Genomic DNA, 22685 nt, shown 5'->3' on the forward strand with positions numbered 1-22685 from the left:
GTCTCAACGACAGTTTGGTTTCTGATCGGAGAGTAACGGTGAAAAAAAAAAAAAAGTATGAGTAAAACAAACTGGACACTATACTTAATAACATATTTGTGTATACAATGTATTTGTTTTGAAGTACTAACTAGCCCATGGCAGCGTCCAGTATGGGTTGGTCTGTGTCTTATCCCGCGTACAAAGCTACAGGTACCTAGGTACCTAGGTAAGATAACAAATCGATTGTGGGGCGATGGGCTTCCCCGACTGGCCCCAGTGTTTTCCCTGCCAGTGTCCGACCTGGAGTTCGGTAGAAGCAGCTGCTGCCCGGGCCATGACAGGGGGGCCACGGGACCGTGGGCTCCTGGCGACGGCCTGCTCGTGGCCGCCCTTTTTGGATTTAACTAGAGCTAAGCCTGATCCGGAAGAGAAATAGCAGCAGGTGCATTAGCGCTTTTTTTCATCCGCTTGCGACACCAGAGATTCTTGAGCTCGTGTCAGTCACTTCACCGATTTCTTCACATTTGGCACTTTGGCGAGTCTCTTCATGTTTGGCGCATCTTATCAAGCCACCGCCTTGCAACAACCTTCGCCGACTTTTCTTCAACCTTCCGCCACTCTCGTCGTCATGGACTGACATTCATGACACATGGAAACCACCCTTTTCCGCTTGTCTTCCCTTTTTCTCCCCGGGGATCGGAATCCCGAGATACGTAGCACTATTCTCTACGCCTTTGCCAGTCACCATGGGGAAGACCAAAAAGGATGCCAAGCCGTAATTGCTGCAGTTTTAGTTTACCCGGCTGCTGATGATGGAGCCTTTGTCATGTTGACTATTTTTTTTCTCTTTTATTTTGCCATAACAACTATGACTACGACAAATTCCGCCCGGACTTTGTAAGTATCCGGCTAACACTTGGACCGGGGCACCTTGGCCCATGATCCCCAAACTTTGCAGCCAAGTGGGGACGCTCCTCGTCTGCGATTTGTTAGCGGGAGACAAGCTCCCCTCCCCATCGCCACCTCAAGGAGTTACTTTGTCTCCCTGCACCTTCATGTGTGTACGTTAGCAGACTTCTATTATATAGAAGGAGAAGGTCAATCAATGCCCGTTCTGTGTCATGTTCCCATTACTATCCATCTGCAATATTTGAATAACATTCTCGACAGTGTCACGCCCTGAAGCTGTGTACTCTGCTGCAAGATGGGCCAGCAAACACTAGAACAACAACAGCAACAACAACCACACCATCAGCAACCCCAACAACATCCAGAATCGTCCGAGTGTGAGAGCCCTTCTCAGGCACAGCAGGATGTCCAAGTTGACGCCACCACTGAGTTCGATCTCGACCGCGTTGGTCGTCAACGACCCGCTGTCTTTTCGAGCACCTTGGAAGAGGTCATGTTCTGCGGCTCCATCCTCATTTCTATGCTCATGAGTGTGAGTTTGTTCGATACCTTGGCTTGTCACGCACTCAACTGACACATGCCACCTTGGCTAGGAATACTTTGTCTCTGGCTTCAATATCATTTTGCCTGGTCTCGCCGGGGCGCTAGATATTCCCAAAAATTCCCAAACATGGCCGTCCAGCGTCTTCTCCCTTGTTACCGGCTCTTTTCTCCTGCCATTCGGCCGTCTTGCCGACATATATGGAGCCTATTTCATCTTCACCGGCGGCCTGGTTTGGATGTGCATCTGGTGCTTGATTGGTGGCTTTAGTCAGAACTATCAGATGCTCATCGTCACCAGAGCTCTTGCCGGTCTAGGCCCCGCTGCTTTCCTGCCTACTGGTTTGATGCTGCTGGGGAAGACCTATCGTCCTGGCCCGAGGAAGAATCTCGTTTTTAGTCTCTATAGTGCATTCGCTCCGCTCGGTTTTTTCATCGGAATTATCCTGGGTGGGGTCACTGGCGAGTATCTTTCGTGGCGTTGGTGGTTCTTTATTGGAACCATCATCCTGTTTGTGACAAGCCTGATGGCTTATCTCACCATCCCCAATGATAGACACCAAGCTGTTGCTACCCGCGGAGGAGCCAAGATGGACTACTTCGGTTTGTTCACCATCGTTCCGGCTATCATTCTCATCACCTTTGCCATTACCACCGGTGGCTCGGCTCCAAATGGTTGGCGCACCCCTTATATTCCCGTAACGTTCGTTATCGGAATGCTTTTCCTCTGCGCCGCTATATATCTCGAGGGTTGGGTCGCTGAGCAGCCTCTGCTGCCAAAAGATCTGTTTGCCGCAAAGTATATGAAGAGGTTCACGCTTGCTCTCTTCTTCGCCTACGGAGTGTTCGGCATTTTCTTGTTTTATGCCAGTGTACAGTAAGTTCCCCACTTCCTAAGGACTGAAAGTTACTCGAGCTGACCTGTTCCTCAGCATCGAGGCATTCATGGGTGCCTCCACCCTCCAAACGGCGACCTGGTTCGCTCCTATGGCTGGCGGTGGTATCGTCCTAGCCACCATCGGCGGCTTCACTCTTCATAAGCTTCCCGGTAGAGTGCTACTTATGATATCCGGAGGCGGTTGTCTTGCCAGCGTTCTTCTCTTTGCTCTCATCCCCGACCATGCCAATTATTGGGCCTTTGTGTTCCCCGCCATGCTTGGAGCCACCATTGGTGTTGATATTACATACCTGGTGTCCAACGTCTTCATCACTACCAATGTACCTGCGCACATGCAAGGTACTGCTGGCGCTCTCATCAACAGTCTTGTCTTCATTGGTATCAGCTTCTTCCTCGGTATCGCCGATCTGGCTGTTGCTGAAAGTGAGGACGCGTTTGACGGCGAGAACCACAGGGTGGCCTTCTGGTTTGCAGTAGCCTGTGCCGCTTGCTCTCTGCTTCTTTTCTGCCTTATCGATCCCGGCAAAGCCGAAAGCGAACTTACCTTGGAGGAACGGATGGAAGCTGGACTTGGGCCTAAGAAGGAAACGTCTGCGTCTGGTTCGGAGTCGCCAAACCCTGAACAGGAGTCCGAATAAAGAATGATCTTTCGTTTGCATAGCTTCGGAGTTCATGCTTGGTTTCATATGTATAGAACATCGGTCGACTTATAGAATTTGTCTTGAGCATATCATCAAGCAGAGGACACTATGCTTCATATGTAATATCATCTGCTATATATTCATCATTCTCGCCCCCTAAATACTCAAAGCTCGTCCTTGAATCTTGCCTCGTTCAACTCCTCTCTTACTTTTTGACGCTCTCCTCTTTGGATCCTCCTTTCGTTTCTCCTGATGGTTCGATGCATCTTCTCCCACATCAATCGCGTGTGTTTCCCCTCTTCTGTCTCGGTGACGGCCATTGCCTCGATCTTAAATGTAATGTCTCGATTGCCGAGGTCCCGCCTGGGCTTTGTGTGGCTCGTAACCCATGCTATGACCGAGTGGTCAATGGCTTGAGTTTTGTACTTGAAGAGATTGTTCAGTTCGCCTATGGTGCTGGAGATGAGCACAGTTCCAAAGTCTCGAATCTTCTTGATGAAGGTACAGGGCACTCACGCTCGCATTTGCCGCCTTTAGAAACCCGAAGAGGCAATATTTCGTATATCGCACCAGCTGGAAACACCACGAACTTGTTCTTGGCGGAAATCGGCGAGGCCTCATGAGCATCCGCTGCCTCTCTTGTTGGGGCAGGCTTCATGGTTCCAGTTACTTTATCGGTCTGGTTCTGGGGTTTTCTGAATACCGCAAACATCCACTTGTCGTTGTCTGTCTTGCTGGTATCTCGCTGCTGGTTCTCTATCCAATCCCTAGCAGGTCCCGGCACATCAGCATACTCCATCACCACGATCTCACGGTCGTGTCCCTTATGGTCAACCCCATCCCAACTGCCCATGTAAGACCGACGACCGAGAAAGCCCTCAATGGCATTATGCCACGGAGTTAACCCCTCCGGTGGTTCTGCTAAGAGATCGCTGAGTTTGTACATCATGGCATGAAAGGTGCCCTCGGCTCGACAGTTCACGAGAAGCCCACCCGGGTCGGTGCCGTCGTCGGGAAACGGGCGAGACCATCTGAAGGTGTCCACTATTCCGTATTCGTAGATGTCCCAGTTTGTGGCTGCAAGTGCGGCATATCGGATAGCGAGGGCTACGAAAAGTAGGTTGGCCTTCATTTCACTGAAGGAAAACGTCACTGAAGCGGGAGAAGGTTATGTAGTTAGAGAAGCATGTCTTTCAACTGGGGCAGGCGAAGAGTACCAATGTTCACAACCTCCATGTGACGTTGGGGATATATGATATATGTTTCAACACTCATAAGGGGTAACCAGACGTCGAATGTGTCCTGTCAAGAGTCATGGCGTGAACCCATCAAAACAGCGTCGAACCACTGACTGTGACAACTGGGTGTTTCTTCAATATAGCCTAATTGCCGCGAAGTTGCGATCTATCCCGGAAAGCCATTCGGCAAATATTGACTTGCTGGAACCTCTCACATGTCTTCATCCTCCATTTATATATTGTAGGCCTAACTGTGAACAGGCTGAACAACAACAACAACAACAACAACAACAACAACAACAACAACAACAACAACAACAACAACAACAACAACAACAACAACAACAACAACAACAACAACAACAACAACAACAACAACAACAACAACAACAACAACAACAACAACAACAACAACAACAACAACAACAACAACAACAACAACAACAACAACAACAACGAGTAATTAACCGTATAATGGTGATGTATTGAGTTGTAGAGGGGAAGACTCGAGAGGTCTGGAGATCTAGAAATGAGAGTAGGTGTGCGACGCACAAGGCAATGAAATGAAGCAGTTGATGTTGTGACGGTACTGTCCCGGCTATGCCGCTATGCCCGCTATACCCTATGGGAGGACTGGTGTCACGAGGTGCCACGAAGGTTGGAGGAACAAATAACATAGAAGGTTCGTACTAAAACTAGCCTAAAAGGATGCTAAACCCATTGAAGGTATTTGCTCTTATTTGTTCTATAGGTGAAGTAGTCTCATTCACTCAGCCTGCTTACTTCTGCCGAAGGCAGTCTGAGCCTAACTTGGAGAAAAGTGGGGATTGTGCGCAACCACCGTAGCTACTTTTTCCTTTTATTCTCTTATCTTTTCTTTGATAAAAACCCTTATATATAACGGTACAAACTAAAAAAAACACATTATTAGGATGGTCTCGATGAAACAATCCTTGTAGTACTCTTAATTTTCTTATAGGATAAAAAATGGTTGAAATACAACTAAAAACGCTCTACTTTTTTTCCTTTTCTATAGAAATTATCACCTTTTTAATTACATTTCAGCCACTTTTCATCGTATGAGAAAACTAAAAGCACTACGAGAATCGCCTCATCGAGACCATTCTGATGATATGTTTTTTGGGTTTGTAACGTTATATGTAAGGCTTAATATCAAAGGAAAGGTATAGGAAAAAAGCTAATACATACTTCTAATTTACCTTTTCAAAGTTATTTTTATAGAAAAGAATTATTAAATAAAAAAAAGGAAAATACTATTAGGATCTTCTTTTCAAGGCTATCTTCATCGTTATCTTCGTTTTTTTATATCTTTATTATTAAATATATAAAAATTGAGTGAATTTGAGAATTTTGGGAAATTCTGCGTACATTGGGCACTTTCGTTCAAGCTAGGTACAGACGTGATCCTAATGTCACACCATTTGGCCCTATGGGTCCAAAACGACTGTGCTACGGGGTAGTGGGGAAGGATGGGGGCTGACTAAGGTTGAACGTCTGTTATGAGAGATTAAGGTGAAGGGGGATGCGAATAAAAGGATTAGCTATCAGCGGCCCGCATATAGATCCCTTTATCGCTTACGCACTAGGGTATTTATTTGGGTTTATAATGTATATACTTAGTTCGTTTTCTTTTCTTCCCCTTACTTAAAATCTTTCCTTATAAATACTAGCGTAATTTTTCCTTTAATTTTATTATCTTATACCTGTAATAGCACGATTCTGGGCACAGAAAAGGCTGGGCTAAAGAAGCTGATTTAATTAAGTTAATAAAGCTAAAGATTAGGAAGGTAGGAAGGCCGAAGGCCGGTAGAGGCGTACTGTTTTATATAGGTAGTATTTGTTATAGGACTGGCGCCCGACAAGGTATCTGGCTCTGACTGGCCAGACTTGAGTGCCAAGACGGCAGCCCGCGTTGAGACCGCTCCAGCTAACTCGGACAACGGCACCACGGCTTCCGGCGCTCGGTCTTCTATAGTATTCTTTAGCTGCCTTAGGCTACGAGGTAGCTACTAGAGCGCACGGCTATTTAAATTCTAGTACTCAAGCGACCCGGAAGGTAGCGCTTTTTCCTTTCTTTCTTTGTATAATCTTAATATATATATACGAGGCTTTGTGAGCTGAACGGCACGATGGGATACAAAATGATTAGATAGTATTAATTGTTCAATGTAGAATCTCACTACTATCTGGAGGTTCCGTAGTATTGGGTTTTATACCTCGATGTACAGGCAGTTGAACGCCCTGTTGGGTTTACTTGCCTATCTAACAGTCGTCCTGACTACTAGCCTCTACTCCTTTTATAATACCCCCTGTTAAAAGATAATTGTTACGTTTAATAGGTTAGGATCGTTGAACTGAATGTACTAAGATATGTAGTTTAGAAGGAAAAGCTCGTATTTTCAATCAGTTTCGTATAAGCATAGGAAAAATAAGGAAGAATTACTAGGAAAATATAAGAGGGATAATCAGCGGTCGGCGATGGTCATTCCTTGAGACAAACTATTATTATTATTCCTAATCGGTCTTAATAGGCTTATTATAAAGGAAATAGAACGAAAAGGAAAATAAAATCAAAAGGAAATAAAAAAGAAAAGTAAATAAAAACAATCTCCTCCAATGTAAGTTATTACTATAACTATTATAATAATGATTGTTCTGTATAAAAAAACTATTGTTAATATAATTAGTAAATTTAAATAGGGAAGGAGATAGAGTACGGATAGTTACATATAAGGTGACATTTTATAATAGTAGTATTGATTATAAATTTAAGTATTTAAAATGCTTTTAGTCATCCTCTAATACGTTCCAATCCCGGCTAAACTAGACTTTAACATAGATAGGGACGCTAGCCGGCTCGAATATTAATATTTAGAATAGTTATTATACGGGTTATATGAATATTTCGATTAACCTTTCAAAACTAATCTATAATCTAGCTTTCACGAACGTATAATACTATCCTACTCATATTTCCATTATATACGGATAATTAGATTTATTTAGGGAGTTCATAGTTTTAATTACATTATTAAAAACCAGATTATCTTATACGTTTTAAGCAGTATACTTTATTTAGAATAATAGTATTACCGGATATATACGATTAGCTATAGAGTAGGGTGCTGGGACGGCTCAATTTAGTCTTAGTTAGACCCACAACCTCCAAAACTACCCCACCCTACCCGTTTCTATAGTAGCAGGTCTGAGCTAATTTTGAGTATTTTGGCCGTAGGCTGTAGAAGAATAGCTATATATTATTATATATTATAAGTTGAGGAAAACTAATGAAAATAATTGAAAGATAGTTCTATATAGAACGTTTTATTCTAACTCTAATGGTAATTTTAGTTTCTTATACGATTAGAAATCGTCGAGATGCAAGGCTTTGAACTTTTGGACTTTTACTCCCTCAAGGCTGCATTACCTTAAGGAGTGGTCCGAGCTCTATAAAAGTGGTACCGTTAGATCCGTCTCACTAAGACCATCCTCCCCATATAGATTCTTCATTCAATATATCAATATCAAAGTTAAAAATAAAAGAAGTTTAAAAATAAAAAAATTAAAATACTACCCCCTCGAAGTTACATTACTTTAACGGGTAGTCCGGGCGCTAAAATAGTTCTCAGACACCGATGCGATGCTGGATCCCTAATTCAAGCAACGCCCGTTGTATTCATTAAAGCGTAAGTATCCCTATCTTTTGTACTGTTCCTTATTCGGACGGCTATAACCGTCCTCACCCAATTGCTCTTTATTAATCTTCATTGCTTTATTGCTTTATTCCTTTATTACTAAAGAGGACGATAATAACCTTATTAATAGGCGATATCGAAAGATTTGGTGAAGGATTTCAGAAACGGAAGGACCCAGTGTATCCTAGCGCAGACTGTCGTCGACACTGTCCGCGAGTTGACTAATGAGAATGTAGCGGGGCAAAACGCCTTAACCTATTGTAGGGCCGTACCACGCGTTGAACTAATAAGAGTATAGGAAACTATTGTATAAAGACCTAACTATAGACGAACCGTCCTTCAACAGGCCGCTCCGGTGGATGTAGGTCCCTAACCCCTAGACTATGAAAGTCATCTACCTCCTCTGCATAGTTGAAGCACGCTTCAATAAATGTGGTACCATTAGAAACGTCTCATCGAGGCTATCCTCAACATATATTTTCTATAGCTATAGAACTACTAATAAGATTTAAATTAAGGAGTGTCCAAAACTTTAAAAGTAACTACGGCTGACGAAGGTTTACCTTTAAGGTTGTATTACTATAACGAGTGGTCCGAGCTTTATAAAAAAATTACTTTTAGAAAGAGCCTAAAAAGACTATCTTCCGAGTAGTTTATTTTCAATTTTTACTATTTTTCTTTATTTTATTATAAAGGAATATTCAAAAAGAAAATTTAGAGTTTGTATAAGAAGAACTACGCTTAACAGCCAAAATGCTCAAAATTAACAAAGACCTCCTCTTACAAAGTTCGAGGATACTTATATTTTATATGGGGCGGGGGTACGGAGGCAGAGGGGGTCTGTTTAGAGACTAGGTTTAATTGAGCTATGCCTAGTACTATAGTTGGATGCGTGCTAGTTGACTGCTATTGGCAGGCGGCCGGTAGGGAATAGGGCTCTACCCCTACAAACCAGGGTGGACCTCTGCCCAGACTAGGGCCCTTGTATAAAGGGATCCTTGACTGGGCCGGCCAACGGCCGCTTTCTTCCCTTCTGCATCTCGCTTTCTTACTTTAATATTATTAATTACATTAATAAATATTTGGAGTTTCTAAGTGTCACGGGGCTGGCGCCCAGAGGTAATGCCTGGCTTTGGGTGTAAGCTAGGCGTGCCTTCTGATTGGGTACATCGGTCGGTCGGCTGTCGGCAGCCGTCTTGGTACCGGATGTACTGCATACTATTAGGTATATCCCTCGGGCGCAACGCTCGGGCCACATTTCTAGTCTTAACATTTCTAGCACCTTCAATACCTACGCATCTCTTTCGTATATTTAACTAGAAACTCTATACCTTACTAACATAAACCTCCCTCTTCCTCTTTATCGATTATTTCAAACTCTTTACAAAGCCTACCTATATATATACCTCATAGATCCCTTACATTATAATCAACCCTCTTCTCAATCCTTCTCCAACTCCCCAGTAATCCCCAATACCCTCGCCGTTTCGGATCTCCAATTACCCGAAGAATTCTCCAACCGCCAACTTTTTTTTACCATATCACCATAACTTCAATTGCTTAGGCTCAAAACACTAACGAATGCTAATAGTAATTTACTACAGCTATTCAAATCCTTATTAACGAACTAACTTCCTTAAAAGCCTCCAACTCTCCCAGGGAAAACTCTAATACCGGCCAACCTAAATTAATCCTCCCGCACCTTAACAAATTCATAGGGAATAAAAAGGAGCTCAATACGTAGATTTATACGGCCGAAATTAAACTTTATATTAATAACCGTACTATTAACAATCTAAAGGCCTAATTCTACTACCTATACTCTAACCTTTCGCCCGCCGTCCACCGGACCTTATTCGCCTTTACCCAATTTTCTCTAACCAACCGAATACTAGAGAAATTACTCGAAAAGCTCTATCTCAACTATAGTAAAGTTAACTAGGATAAAAAAGCCGGGCTCAAACTCTTTACTCTACAATAGAAATCCCAGGAATCCATTTCCCACTTTCTTATTTATTTTAAGGAAGTCTTATACAAAGCCAAAACTAATACGTAACTAAATCTTGGACTCGTGGGCACAAGAAGCGTGATGATTCTGCTAAGCTAAGAACAAGAAAGGAAAAGAACTGTGGAGGGCTAAAATACATAGTGGTGGCGCCCTAATGGGCCCCACATGTGACCAAGCAATTCGGGCATGCCAGTGAATGACAATCTGGGCACTCCACACCACAACATCTGGGCGCTCCACACCACAACACTAAACTAAACTATTATTAATTCGTTAATATCTTCCTTAAATAACGAATAGCTCAAGCGCCTCCGTAAATAATTAGAAGCTCCAAATAACTACCCTAAACTCTATAGCTTCCCCGGCGCTTTAATAGTAATAACTTTCTTAGAGGGAGTAGTATAGGGTACTCTAATACTACTGTCCATATTAATAAAGGGGAACCGATAAATATTACCGCTATTTAGACTAACGTAGGGGGCTCTAACTCTAACGGGCCGTCGGATACCTAGCGAAAGAAATAGAAAAAAAAAGGGTACCTATATAGCCTATAACTTACTTACCTATTAGACTAAAGACTACTCAAACAAATAGAAAGTCTAAGTCTGGTCTATCCGAGTATCCGAACCGGAAGGAGGCTTGGAGGAAAATAATAGAATTAACAAGGCATTTACTCCGCGGGCACCCGGGTCGTCTTACACAGGCACCCAACCTTATACGGTGTTAGGGGACGAATCCGCCTCCCCTGGGTCTGTGCACACTGGGCTGTACTGAGCCGGATTCGGCTCGGCGCAGCCCGACACAGCACAGAGCAGGTATAGATAGTTGCAGAAGGATCCGTCTTACTGACGGATTCCTCTTTTCGATCAATCAATCATTATCTACAACTAGAAGTTCTTGCTCAGTGACACTGTTCATTGACACGAGATCTAGGTTGCGATTAACCGTAGTTCCTCAAGACGAATCCGTCACTCAGTGACGAATCCGCCACGCATTAATCCCTTTGACGAATCCGTTACTTGCCGGATTCTTCTCTCGAGACGAATCCGTCAGTAACGAATCCGTCACTTGGTAGAATAGTAACTACGGTCTCAACTCCCCGTGATACCGTAGCATACGAGCACCCGAAATAACCATTTATTTCACGTAAAATAGCGCTTACATAGTAAATTCGATAGTATTACATCTATATTAAAAAAATAATAATAATATTTAGTAATATAGTTTTGTATAGAAATTTCTATAGTATGTAATGTCAAATATAAGGTAGTAGAATCTATAGTATTTATCTACATACTTTGACTAACTATATTACCTACTGCTTTCTAACTATCTCTACCTACTTCGTCTTTTTAATTATTAGTAAGCCTAATTGAGCTCTCTCTCTCTTGCGTTTAACTATTTGCTTAACTAGGGAGCTCGTTATTAGTACAACTACCTCAATAGAGTCTAGTACTAGCTCTAGCTCTAGCACTCGAAAGGGTATTCCTAGAAACGACTACTAACGATCTGGAAATGACTACGGCTTTGGTATATACTTTAGCGTACACTCTAGTATATACTTTAGGGAGGGGGTTAGCTCTAGAGAGGGTAAGAATTCTAGTTATAAGTCTAATTCTAAAGAGTGACTAAAATTAACTATTGGAGAGAGTTTAAAGAGTAGGAGTTTAAGAGATAGGAGTTCTAAAAGCAGGAGTATTATTGCCTCTAGCTTTAACTCTAATTCTAACTCTATATCTAGTATAGCTACTTAAATATAATTTAGTACTAGCTTTAGCTTTAAATTACTTTTAAATACTATATCCGATTTAATATTATAGTTAGAAGTAATAGAATTGACCGGCTCTTATATACGCCTAAGTTTAGTAGCCTTAATAGAGCTAGGAATTAGCTCATTAATATTATTATTCTCCTAATAAAATTTATAGCGGCGTATATTCGGTTATAGACGAGGGAGGTTATTAAGGTTACTCTACTTAATATACTTAACCTTATTATTCCCTCTCTTACTTTTTAGGGTTTTATATTCTACTACTATAGGAAGGGTATACTCGTTAGGGATAAATCTAATAGAATTCTTAGGGCGGCCTTTCTTTATAAGTACAATACATAGATTTTGAGGGCGAAGGTAGAAGTCGTTAAAATCCTATTATTAAAAAAAATAAGTTAGTTATGATACTTTAATAAATACAATTAAGTACGTACAAGAAGCTCTTTATAATACTAGTAGTAATGAATGTAAGTAAGTTTTAAAATTTTTTTGGTAGTTATCCTATTAAATATAATATACCGATAAGGCAAACTATATTGGACTAGGATATTATACTCTTTACTACAGGGCTCTAGAGTAGGCGGGTTACTACGTATACCCTTATCCGCTTAAAAATATTCGTTATTAATTAACTCGAGGGCAACATAATTCATCTACAGCGGTAGATTGCCTAAATACGTATAGTCGTTATACTCTTATTGCTAGCGGGTTTACTACTTTACCATCTTCTCCTTAAAGTTCTAGTATTAATTAGTAGCTATTTCTATAATAGTAATAACTAGTTTATAAATATTACTATTACTATTAAGAAGGTAAATTTTAACACTAAGGTTACTCGATTTAATTAGTAACGTAACTCTAATCTTAAAGTTACAATATTTCTTAATGTAATAGTATGCCTATTAATTTCTAATGGGTAGTAAATTCTTCTAGATATATTGAAGGACTAGTATTTAATTATCGAATTGCTTCTTCAATCTCTCCTAAGCTGCCTAGAACTCTAGCTCGATATTAGCGTACATTATAAGCTTGAATATAGCTACAATACTATAAGAATCGTTAGTAACCTTATTATATTTATCCGTAGACGTAGCTAATCTATTAAGAGTGCTACTGGTCTATATAAATGAGTAGACTCTTTAATTAGTTAAATTAAAAGAAACCGGATTCTCCTAATTATCTTTACCCTCTTTATCCTTAGAATTATCACTATTATCGTTAGACTTAGAAGTACTCTTTTACTTCTTCTACTTCTTTTTAACATTAAAAAGAACATTCTTAATAATATAGAATAAATAAAGCTATTGTTGGGTATTAAGAAATATTCTACCTAGCGCTTACTTTATTTCTTTATACTTGTCTATAATAATAATAGAAGGAATTAGTAGATTATATTATAATTTCAATTTATAGGTAGCTTCGACTAAGAAATTAAAGGCTTCCTCCTTCTCGTTATTAATAATACTAAAAATATAATTAAAAACTATACTAGTAGAAGAAACGCTTAAGACCTGGTAGAACGGGTAATTGAACCGGTTAATATTATATATATTGTCTATTATTATAACCTTTAGAAATATTTTAGCTATTTCTATATAAGCTTAAAAGGTAAAAATAAAACCTAGCAACCGTTCGGGATCTTCTAAATCTATCTTCTTAATATATTTAATATTATTATCGTTAAATAACTTTATTAAAATACCGGTGGGGGTATTGCTATCGAGATTGCGGCGGCGAATTTTTGTGCGTACGTTGTATATATTGGCTCGTATTCATACGGATCTAGGAAACTCTTCTCGTATTATAATTGTAATCTCTTAAGTTCGTATAGTATTAAACTTCGAAGTATCGTTAATCTTCTTGAAAATCTTTAGCTTCATCTTACAATATTAAGGGTATATGGATGGGTGCCAAGATTGGCTATAGTTGTGGATTTGATAGTCTAAATTTAAGTATAATCGAAAATACTAAGCCCAATATCTTTATTTTTATTCGCAAACCCTTTCTACTAATAATTATACTTCTTTAAAGCTATCTTTCGAATAGTTGCTATAGATTTACAGGGTTTACCAAAGCGGTTATAAATAATATAATATTATATATAGTCTTTAATAGTAGCTCTAGGCTTCCTACAACCTTATATACGGTTGATTACAAAGCTATAAAGTTTAGCCCATTTGTTAATAGATTCGTAAAGAGCTTCAATCGTAACTGTAGGAGGTATAGCACTAGAAGGCAGATTAGTACTAATATCTCTATAATCGAAGAGCTTATTTTCGGGTTCGCTATTGCTAGGAGGGTCGGTTGAGGGGTTATAGTCGCAATTATTATTAAAGAAGCCTTCCTACTCCTCCTCCTTATTGTTAGTAGTACTCGTAGTATTACTATCGCTGTCTTTAATATAAGTAAGGTCGATAGGAATAATCGGCGCTATCTTTCGTAGTTCTAAGTCTTTAGAAGGTCAGCAAATACTTCTAACGATTAATACAATTTATATTTACGTACGTACGGTTAATTCTAGCCTATTCTAGTGTCTGCAGCGCCCCTGGTGGTAAAGAAGAAGCAAAAGGAAGGTTCAAAATTACTAAGTTTAAAATCTAGGCATTGAATATTTGTAAATAGGGGTTCCACTAGTTAATTAAGCTTGGCACTGTCTGTATGGAAATGCTATTGTACGATTACTGTCTGACTGTATTAAAGGGTTGAAAGAAAAGAATCTACATGTTAAACCCTAACCCGATGGGTGCCCGTATAAGGTTGGGTGCCCGTGTAAGACGACCCGGGTGCCCGCGGAGTAAACGCCATTAACAATAATAACGAATACTAAAGTATAAATATTAGCCTAATAAAACCCGAAGGGTAAACTCTAGAGCAAAACCAATAGTCTCTAGAAGTACCCAGGAAGGCCGTACGTACCCTACTTACACGTTGGTAATAGCGAATCTTACTAAAAGTATATATATTAAATACCGCCGTAGCTATTAGGTTCTAGAAATAATAAGGTTATTAGAAATAACAGCGTATAAGTCCTATAATAAGGTCGGTAGGGCGGTAATCTTTACAAATAAATAGAACTAAACATTACAGGGTATTTCGAAGCTTTATAGGGAATTCGGAGTGCCCAATATAGTAGCCACTACGCAATTCGGAGGTAGTACAGAGCCAACGCCAACGTATATATAAATAATAGGTATTAAGGTAATAAATAGGACTTTCCTAAGGAGATATACTCGGGTAATTCGGCCGTTAATTATTTACTTAATCGTTTTCTATTACAAAAACCCGGGCAGCAAGGTATTAGGAGTACTCGAGAGCACCGGGGGTACTAGAGCACTTGGATTCTTTCTTATATATAGTATTTCTAACTATTTTTCGAAGGGAGAGGTGGGAAGTAATGTTACGGGGCTGGCGCCCAGAGGTAATACCTAGCTTTAAGTGTAAGCCAGGCGCGCCTTCTGATTGGGTGTATTGGTCGGTCGGCTATCGGCAGCCGTCTTAGCACCGGATGCACTGCGTACTATTAGGTGCATCCCTCAGGCGTAACGCTCGGGCCACATTTCTAGTCTTAGCATTTCTAGCACCTTCGATGCCCACGCATCTCTTTCGTGTATTTAGCTGGAAGCTCTGTGCCTTACTGGCATAGACCTCCTTCTTCCTCTTTGTCGATTATTTCAAGCTCTTTACAAGGCCTACCTGCGTGTATACCTCGTAGATCCCTTACACTAAGCCTTATAGCGAACCGTAACAAATGGGTCGGTCGTTTAGCTAAGTCTAAAGGCCCCATTAATAACTGTATTTATATTATCTTAATAATTATATATATCTATATTTTCGACTTTAAGTTCCTAATAGTCTTAAACGCTTATATAGAGTAGTAAATTGCCTCGCTTATTTCTTCTAAAGCGTCTTTATACTCCTTCTCTAAAAGCTTATAATATTATTATAAAACATTATACTTGTTGTGTAAATTAATATAAACGTTGTTAAATTTGTAATCTTCGTTGTACTAGTATTTTAATTCCTTGCGCTAGCTATCTAATTCCCTATACTAATTTTATACTTTCTCATAAAATTCATAGTAATTATTTCTAAATTTACTTAATTCGGCTTAAAATATATCTTTAAATTTGCGCTTTTTAACTAAAGTATTATAAATAATAAGTAATCCTCCGCACACCTACCCTATTTCCTACATACACCCGAAAACCCAAAATAGTAGGCCTAGACAGCCAATAATACCTGACATTGTAAATCCCGTTTTTACCCACTAAATTTCGTCTTTTTAATACACGTAACGTTTCCTCTAACTTAGTAAATTTATCAACCCTTTTTCACACGGCTATTTACACCCCATCCACACCGCCAACTACAGTTTTAGTTTTAGCTTGAGTTTTCTCCTGCTAGATTTTTGCTTAACGCTATTCTTCAAATTTGTGTACCTTGTCCTATTTATATTACTTGGCTTGCTCCTAACGCTTCCTCTTTTCGGCCTATTCCCGACGCTTCCTTTCAGCCTGCTCAGTGGCGATTCAATTGATTTTGCGCTTACGGGTCTACTAATTAATTTACTCTAATATAGCCCTCTGTAACTATACCTATGAAAAATCGCTCGTATTAGTAGAGCTTCTACTATAAAGAAAACGCTCTAAGTCCTTCTAATTGGTAGGGGTAGGAGTAAGCAGCGATATTTCGGCAGGGGCAATAATAGTAGTAGCCGGCTAGCCTTAGGATTGCTAATACTACAATTGTTGTTATTGCAATAATTATTATTATAATTATATTTATTATTACATCTGCTGCATTTACTATCACATTTATTTTTATATTTATTATTACATTCACTATTGTATTTACTATATTTATTACTAAACGCGTTACTAGATTTCTTACTTAACTAAATGTGGATCTACTACTACCTAGCTAGGTAGAAGTAAGAAACCAGAGGAAAAAGTATAGTGAGGCGAAAATACTAGAGGCGGACGGTAATACTATATAAGTATTATAAAGCGAAAGGAAGGCCTACAGCTTAATAGTATATAACTATACAGAATACATCCGCTAGAAGGGGTTTGTTTGGGCGAAAAATATTAAGCCGGTATTGAATGCCGGAGTGTAATAGGATTGGGCGAAAATGCCTGGGAGACAACCGGGTATCTAAAAGGATATTTAGGAGTAGGAGGATATTTAAGAGTAAGAGGATATTAAATGCTGGAAGTAGGTATATTCTAATTACTAAATAGGCCGGGCGGGTCCAAGGGAAACTCTGGGCGCTTAGGTATATTATTACCCTCTAAGCCTTGTTATTAATAACTAAATAATATTACGTCGATTGCCGGGGTAGAGCTAGAGCTAGAGCTACTGCTAGTGCTAGAGCTAGTATATTAGGAATCCTTTTGTAGAATATCGGTGAATATATTGGACTTTGTATATTTAGCTATACGTTTAAAACGATTAGCGCTATATTACTATTACTCTCTATATAATGAAGTGATATTATAGCGTTGAAATGGATTAGAATGTATATAAAGACAAGCAAAAGAAAGATATAGATTAATTTATTGGATCTTAATATATAGGAAGTTGAATACTATTTTAGCTAGTGAAAGAATACAGTATTTTAGGTATAGTGGGCTTGGGGGGCGTATTAGTAGGTAAGTTCGGTTAACTATTAGTAATATCCGGCTTATTATCTTCGAGACCCTATATATCGAAATTAACGGTCTTTTTACCCTTATCGGCTAGCGTACCCTTAGGAGGGCGACCGCGGGGGCGACCGCTACTCGGTTTCTTAGTAGGTATTATCTAAATTTATATTAGTCAAATAAGTTTGAAGTAATAATTATAAGACTTACAGTAACTATAGGCTAGTATTATTATATAATATATTTGGGTAATTAATTTAATTAAATTACTTAATTAATACATTTATAAAATTAATCTTAAGAAGATACTTACGGTAGCAAATTAAATAGTAAGGTTTGGTTGTATATTTATTTATTGTCTTATTACGCTAACTAGTTATACTAGTCTACCCAATGGGTATGCGGTACTGCTTCGTTCGTAGTCTAAGGGAAAAACCGTATTATTGAAATCCGGATGAAAACCCTTAGCTTCTCCATATCCAACCCTAACCCTAACCCGAACCCTTCGTCCTACCTCACTGTAGGGGGCCCGGGGAGCCGTAGTTGCTTCTTTCGTCTTATCTTCTCTCGGTACGTTATCTCTTTAGTCCCGGTAGACTTTCGTTACTTCTAATTAGTCCTTTAGACCCCACCCCCTACCTAACGCTTTGGTAGTATTTCTTTCGTTCCGGAAGCGGGCATTCTTCTTTTATTCTATCTTTAGGGTAAGGGTAGGGAAGTGGGGTTTTACTTTTATAATCGGAGTCTTCGATTTTTATTGGGATTAGTGAGATAATGTAATTGGTTAATTATTATATTACTAGACGGGTTCTATCCGAACGGAACTATAGTTCTAGAATAGATTTCGGAGGTAGGGTTCCAATTCCTAAACCCTATTGGTGGAGCGGGGTAGAGGCGGCTAGTACTTCTTCGAATAGGATAAGATTTTTAACACGTGCCCAATTACGTATACTTAGGGTTCTGGATTAGGGTGGGCCCCTACATTTGATTACGCTGTAAATATTCTTCTTTTCCTTCTAAGAGCGCTCAGTGGAGCGACAGCGGGGAAGATCTTTCATCCGATCCGGCCGAAAAACCGGATAAAAGAGGGGGGGGGAGCGGGATTCGAACCTACGACCTTTCGGATGAAACCGAAAGGGGGCCAAGCTCAGATCTTCCCAACTGAGCTATCCCCCCGTTTGGTTGTATAGAAAAAAGAAGAAGAAAAGAATTTCGATTCTAATTGCTCAGTTTGTGTGCGCGGAGCATCGCCGACGCTAGATTTTTACCGTTTTCTATTCTACTATACATATAAATAGTAGTACTTATATTTACTAACTGCCTAATAGATATTAGATTTAAATAGTAAGAATTAAAATATTAGTAAATCGAATTAGCGGGGTATTATTGATAACGAATAAATATAGTAATATAGTAATAGTATTTTAGATGAAAGGTCGCTTGGAGGTTAAAAGTAGGTTATCAAGGCGCTTTGGTACGATTATTTTAATAGGGACTAGAAGTATTACAATTAATAGAATAACAATACCCCTAAATATTAACGCCCCACTTGTATACCGGGGTATATAATATATGAGTTAATATGCCCGTAAAGGAAAATAACGCAATTAGTAGTATTTAGTAACCGGCCGATTCAAAGATTAAATAATATTATTAACAATCTAAAATTTATGTAACGGTTGCCCGAAATTCAAAATCTATTGTAGTAAGGTGCTACCCTTAAATATAGTACTATAAGTCTAAGCGCGTAGTTACGCGGGTAATATTATATTATTTATTACTTTATATATAGGATAAAATAGCCTTTGTCGAATAAAATCCCGTCTTACCTAGTTTATTTATATTATACACTACCGGTAGGTAAATAATTGTAATTAGATTGGAGTACTTAAGTAGTAGATTCGCCCGGTCTTAATTTAATAAGCAATTTTAAGATTCTCCTTTTTTCGAATCTAATCCTTCCCTTTACATCAATTTTACCATTTTAACAAATCCAATCTAGTACTATACCGCGCCGACCTCGCTTAAAATACAACCCCTTTTAAATAGACATTATTGTTAATAAACTAGTAAGAATCAGAGCTAGTTACGGAAGACGGGTGCCTATCCCTAGCATTTACCCTTACTTAAGGCAGTAGCAGCAGCAGCAGCAATAGTAGTAAGCTCGGTAATTAAATTACTAACAACTTAGAGTATAGGCTTCGCTTCTCTTTATAATAATAGCAATAACAACGGCGACAGCAATACTATAATGTCTAACCCCGCGGCACCCTCCGATGATTAGGGAAATATTAATAACGATATTAATTAAGGTCGGTCGGTTGTCTAAACTTAGATAAATTTAATTATTAATTACTAACTTACAAATAAGATTTATTAATTAAGATAATCTGCTTAGAGATTTGGACTAAGTAAATATTCGCTATAAATTAGCCGAATTCGAAAGCGACGATAACGTTCCAGACGAAAATTAAATACAGTTTAATATCAAAAATATTAAAAAGCTCCTTAACCATCCCGAATCAAAAATAATTAAATTTAATAAAGATTTTATTAATAAATATGTAGCGGATTAAACCAACTACTTCGTAGAACCCGAACCTTTAACGCTAGAAGTCCCTACCGGCCAAATTACGGATTTTTTGTAATTAATCTAATATTACTATAATAAATACGAATATATATCGAATTTTAGAATTAATTTTCGGGCTATATACCTATTTACGTTATATATTATTAAAGGATTATAAAACTTAGCTAGAAATACTTAATTTATTACGAGGGTATAACGGTCGCTTAATTTTAGCGGTTTAAACGCTATTAAAATAACCAACAATTCTAAAGAGTCGATTTATACAATAATTCCTATTATTAGATATATATATAGTATAGGTACTACTATAAATAAGTAGGATAAACATTAAGTCTGTCTATTAAAAGAAAGAGTAAGTTAAACGCTAGGTATAATAATAATAACAAAAATAAGCGGATAAATTAGAGTTTGGCGAATGTTAAGATTATTTAATTGTATTAGTACTATTGTATTTTATAGACCCTAAATCATTTTTTAAGCCTTCCTAAATTTTAAAACCGCTATTAGGATATATAAGGGTACGGTATATTTAGTTAATAATCCGACGGAGTTATACTATACTCTTTACTAATTATCCTCTATTTGGACTACTTCTGGAGAATATGCCCACTTTATTAACAATTCAGAGGATAATAGTAAGGCAATTTTCCTATCGGATTTCATCTATTTTAATTATTGTAGGGACTACACTATTTATAATATTAGAGACGTTAATCACAACTATTACGACAATAACAACTACAATTATAATAGTAGCAATTACGATACTAATATACAAGTACAATATTATTACCATTTAATTAATAACTATCTAGACTTTCGGTTGTATATTAGGCGTATTAAGGCTGTAGGTAAAAACTTTACTAACAATTTTAGGGATTATGTGAGACCATTGAAATCAAGCGGTTGGATACGATTGATTGAGTGTTATAGAGAAGAAGAGAAAGAGGGAGACTGGTAAAGTTTGGAAGGCTAAATATAGTGCGGTCTGGATAGGGCATAGAGTAGGGACTAGGCCCAGTAAATACTAGGGACCTACTAATACACCCCTATAGATTGGAAGACTGCTGAAGAGTATCTAAACCTCTATATATTATTTACATTGTAATATCTTTTATAGTGTTGACGATATTTCAAGCCCAGGGAACCTTCTTTTGGACTATATTTATTAATTTAATAAATTTAATATACTTATTTAGCTTTAATAGTTTCGTCAAACCGTCAATTAGTATTTTATTCCCTAGTAAATACTTCATTATAAATACCTTCCTATCCACCTCTTAAATTGACTATTCATATCGTATATTGATATATTTGTTTCTAGCGGGTAGATTAGGGTTGAGAATCCAATCTTTAGCGTTGCTACTATCTATATAAAGAATCCTATTAATCTTGTGGAATCCCAGATTTACGTTCAAATTATCTAGTATACTACTAACCTAATCAAGAGCCTTAACTATAGGCACTAGGTTAGTAAACTCTACTTCTATCGTACTAGTCGTAATAAAATCCTATTATTTAAACTTCTAAAGGATAGGGCCGTAAGTAAAGAATATAACGTAGCCCGCAGTACTCTTCCTTAAAGGAATATTATCGGCAAAGGAAGCGTTTATATACATATAAAAAGACGGGACTATTAACAGCAAGAGTATGCCGCCCAATTTAATACCTAAGTTGGGATATTCGGATAAATATTACTATAAATACTTTATAATAACGAGATGGCAGTTAGTAGGCTTCTTAATACCCTCTAATAGTTTATTAATAGTAAAGGCGATATTCGGTTGGGTATTTATTAATACCCAATTTAATAAACTAATCTTCTTAGGGTAAGATTTAGCTTTATTTAGGGATACGTCGTTACCCCTATAGACCTTATAATCCGGTAGCTATAGTATTTTAACGCTATATAGCTTAATTTTACTATCGTTGAATTTAGCGATAATTGATTTAGTATATTATTATTGGGATATAAAGATTATATAAATCTAACAGTCCCTTGCAATATTATAGAGTAACCCTCCGCACACCCACTCCATTCCCTACATATACCTAAAAACCCCCAAGGCAGCTAATATGTAAATAACTATGTTTTGGGTGTAATTTTATTCGTTTTATATGTTAGGGACTGTGGTTAGATTTCTCGGTTATATAGCTATCTTAAATCTCGTAATATTTCTATAGTGTTTATTGCAAATTAATGGTAATTAAGCGTTCTATTCAATTAATGCTAATTGTAGACGATTAGACTTGATTGAGGTCTATTATTAAATATTAACGTTTAATAGTTCAGATAGTTTAGAGAGTTCGTTAGACGAGGAAGTTGATAATACTTTAATAATTCGCTGCTCTTTTACTCTCTATTCTCTTACCCTCGCTACCTAATACCTTCCTAATTTATGATTACTATTATTATTATAAATAACTTTAATATAGTTATGTACTTTATTTTGGGTATTGAATTGTTTAATGCTGGGCCCCTCTTTATATTGGGAATAGTTGCGCCGCGCTAATGCTTATATGGGTTGGGTATTCTTTAATCTACTACGGGGCGCCGTTGCCTTCCTACTAATTCTTTTACTTTGGGCTATTTTAATTAATAATGAACTTAGTAGAATAGGTTCGTTATTAAACGGATTACCCTATTTGGGAGGGTAACCTTTGGGTATACTTTTAGTAGCCGGGCGAAGATGTAGATATCTATCTACTATATCCTAATATAGTAGTTAATATAAGGTTAACCTGGG

At 38.2% G+C, this 22685-nt stretch overlaps 2 protein-coding genes and 1 pseudogene across 3 annotated transcripts; 1 reads left to right on the forward strand and 2 right to left on the reverse strand.

Annotated features, from left to right (window-relative positions):
• Window positions 1-512: 512 nt before the first annotated feature.
• NCU05735 (membrane transporter) lies at window positions 513-3152 on the forward strand. The gene is made up of 3 exons (XM_957798.3): window positions 513-1423; window positions 1485-2308; window positions 2364-3152. The coding sequence occupies exons 1-3, from the start codon at window positions 1187-1189 to the stop codon at window positions 2965-2967; spliced, it is 1665 nt and encodes a 554-aa protein (XP_962891.1). The 5' UTR covers window positions 513-1186; the 3' UTR covers window positions 2968-3152.
• On the reverse strand, window positions 3135-4102 carry NCU10596 (hypothetical protein; the record flags this gene model as incomplete). The annotated part of the gene is made up of 2 exons (XM_001728083.2): window positions 3135-3418; window positions 3487-4102. 2 exons carry the CDS (start codon window positions 4100-4102, stop codon window positions 3135-3137), a joined length of 900 nt encoding a protein of 299 aa, XP_001728135.2.
• A 14332-nt stretch (window positions 4103-18434) lies between these two features.
• On the reverse strand, window positions 18435-18521 carry NCU15219 (annotated as a pseudogene). The gene has a single exon. The product of its transcript is annotated as a tRNA-OTHER (tRNA).
• Window positions 18522-22685: the final 4164 nt, after the last annotated feature.

This window comes from Neurospora crassa, linkage group III (assembly GCF_000182925.2).
Source record: "Neurospora crassa OR74A linkage group III, whole genome shotgun sequence".
Taxonomy (NCBI): Eukaryota; Fungi; Ascomycota; class Sordariomycetes; order Sordariales; family Sordariaceae; genus Neurospora; species Neurospora crassa.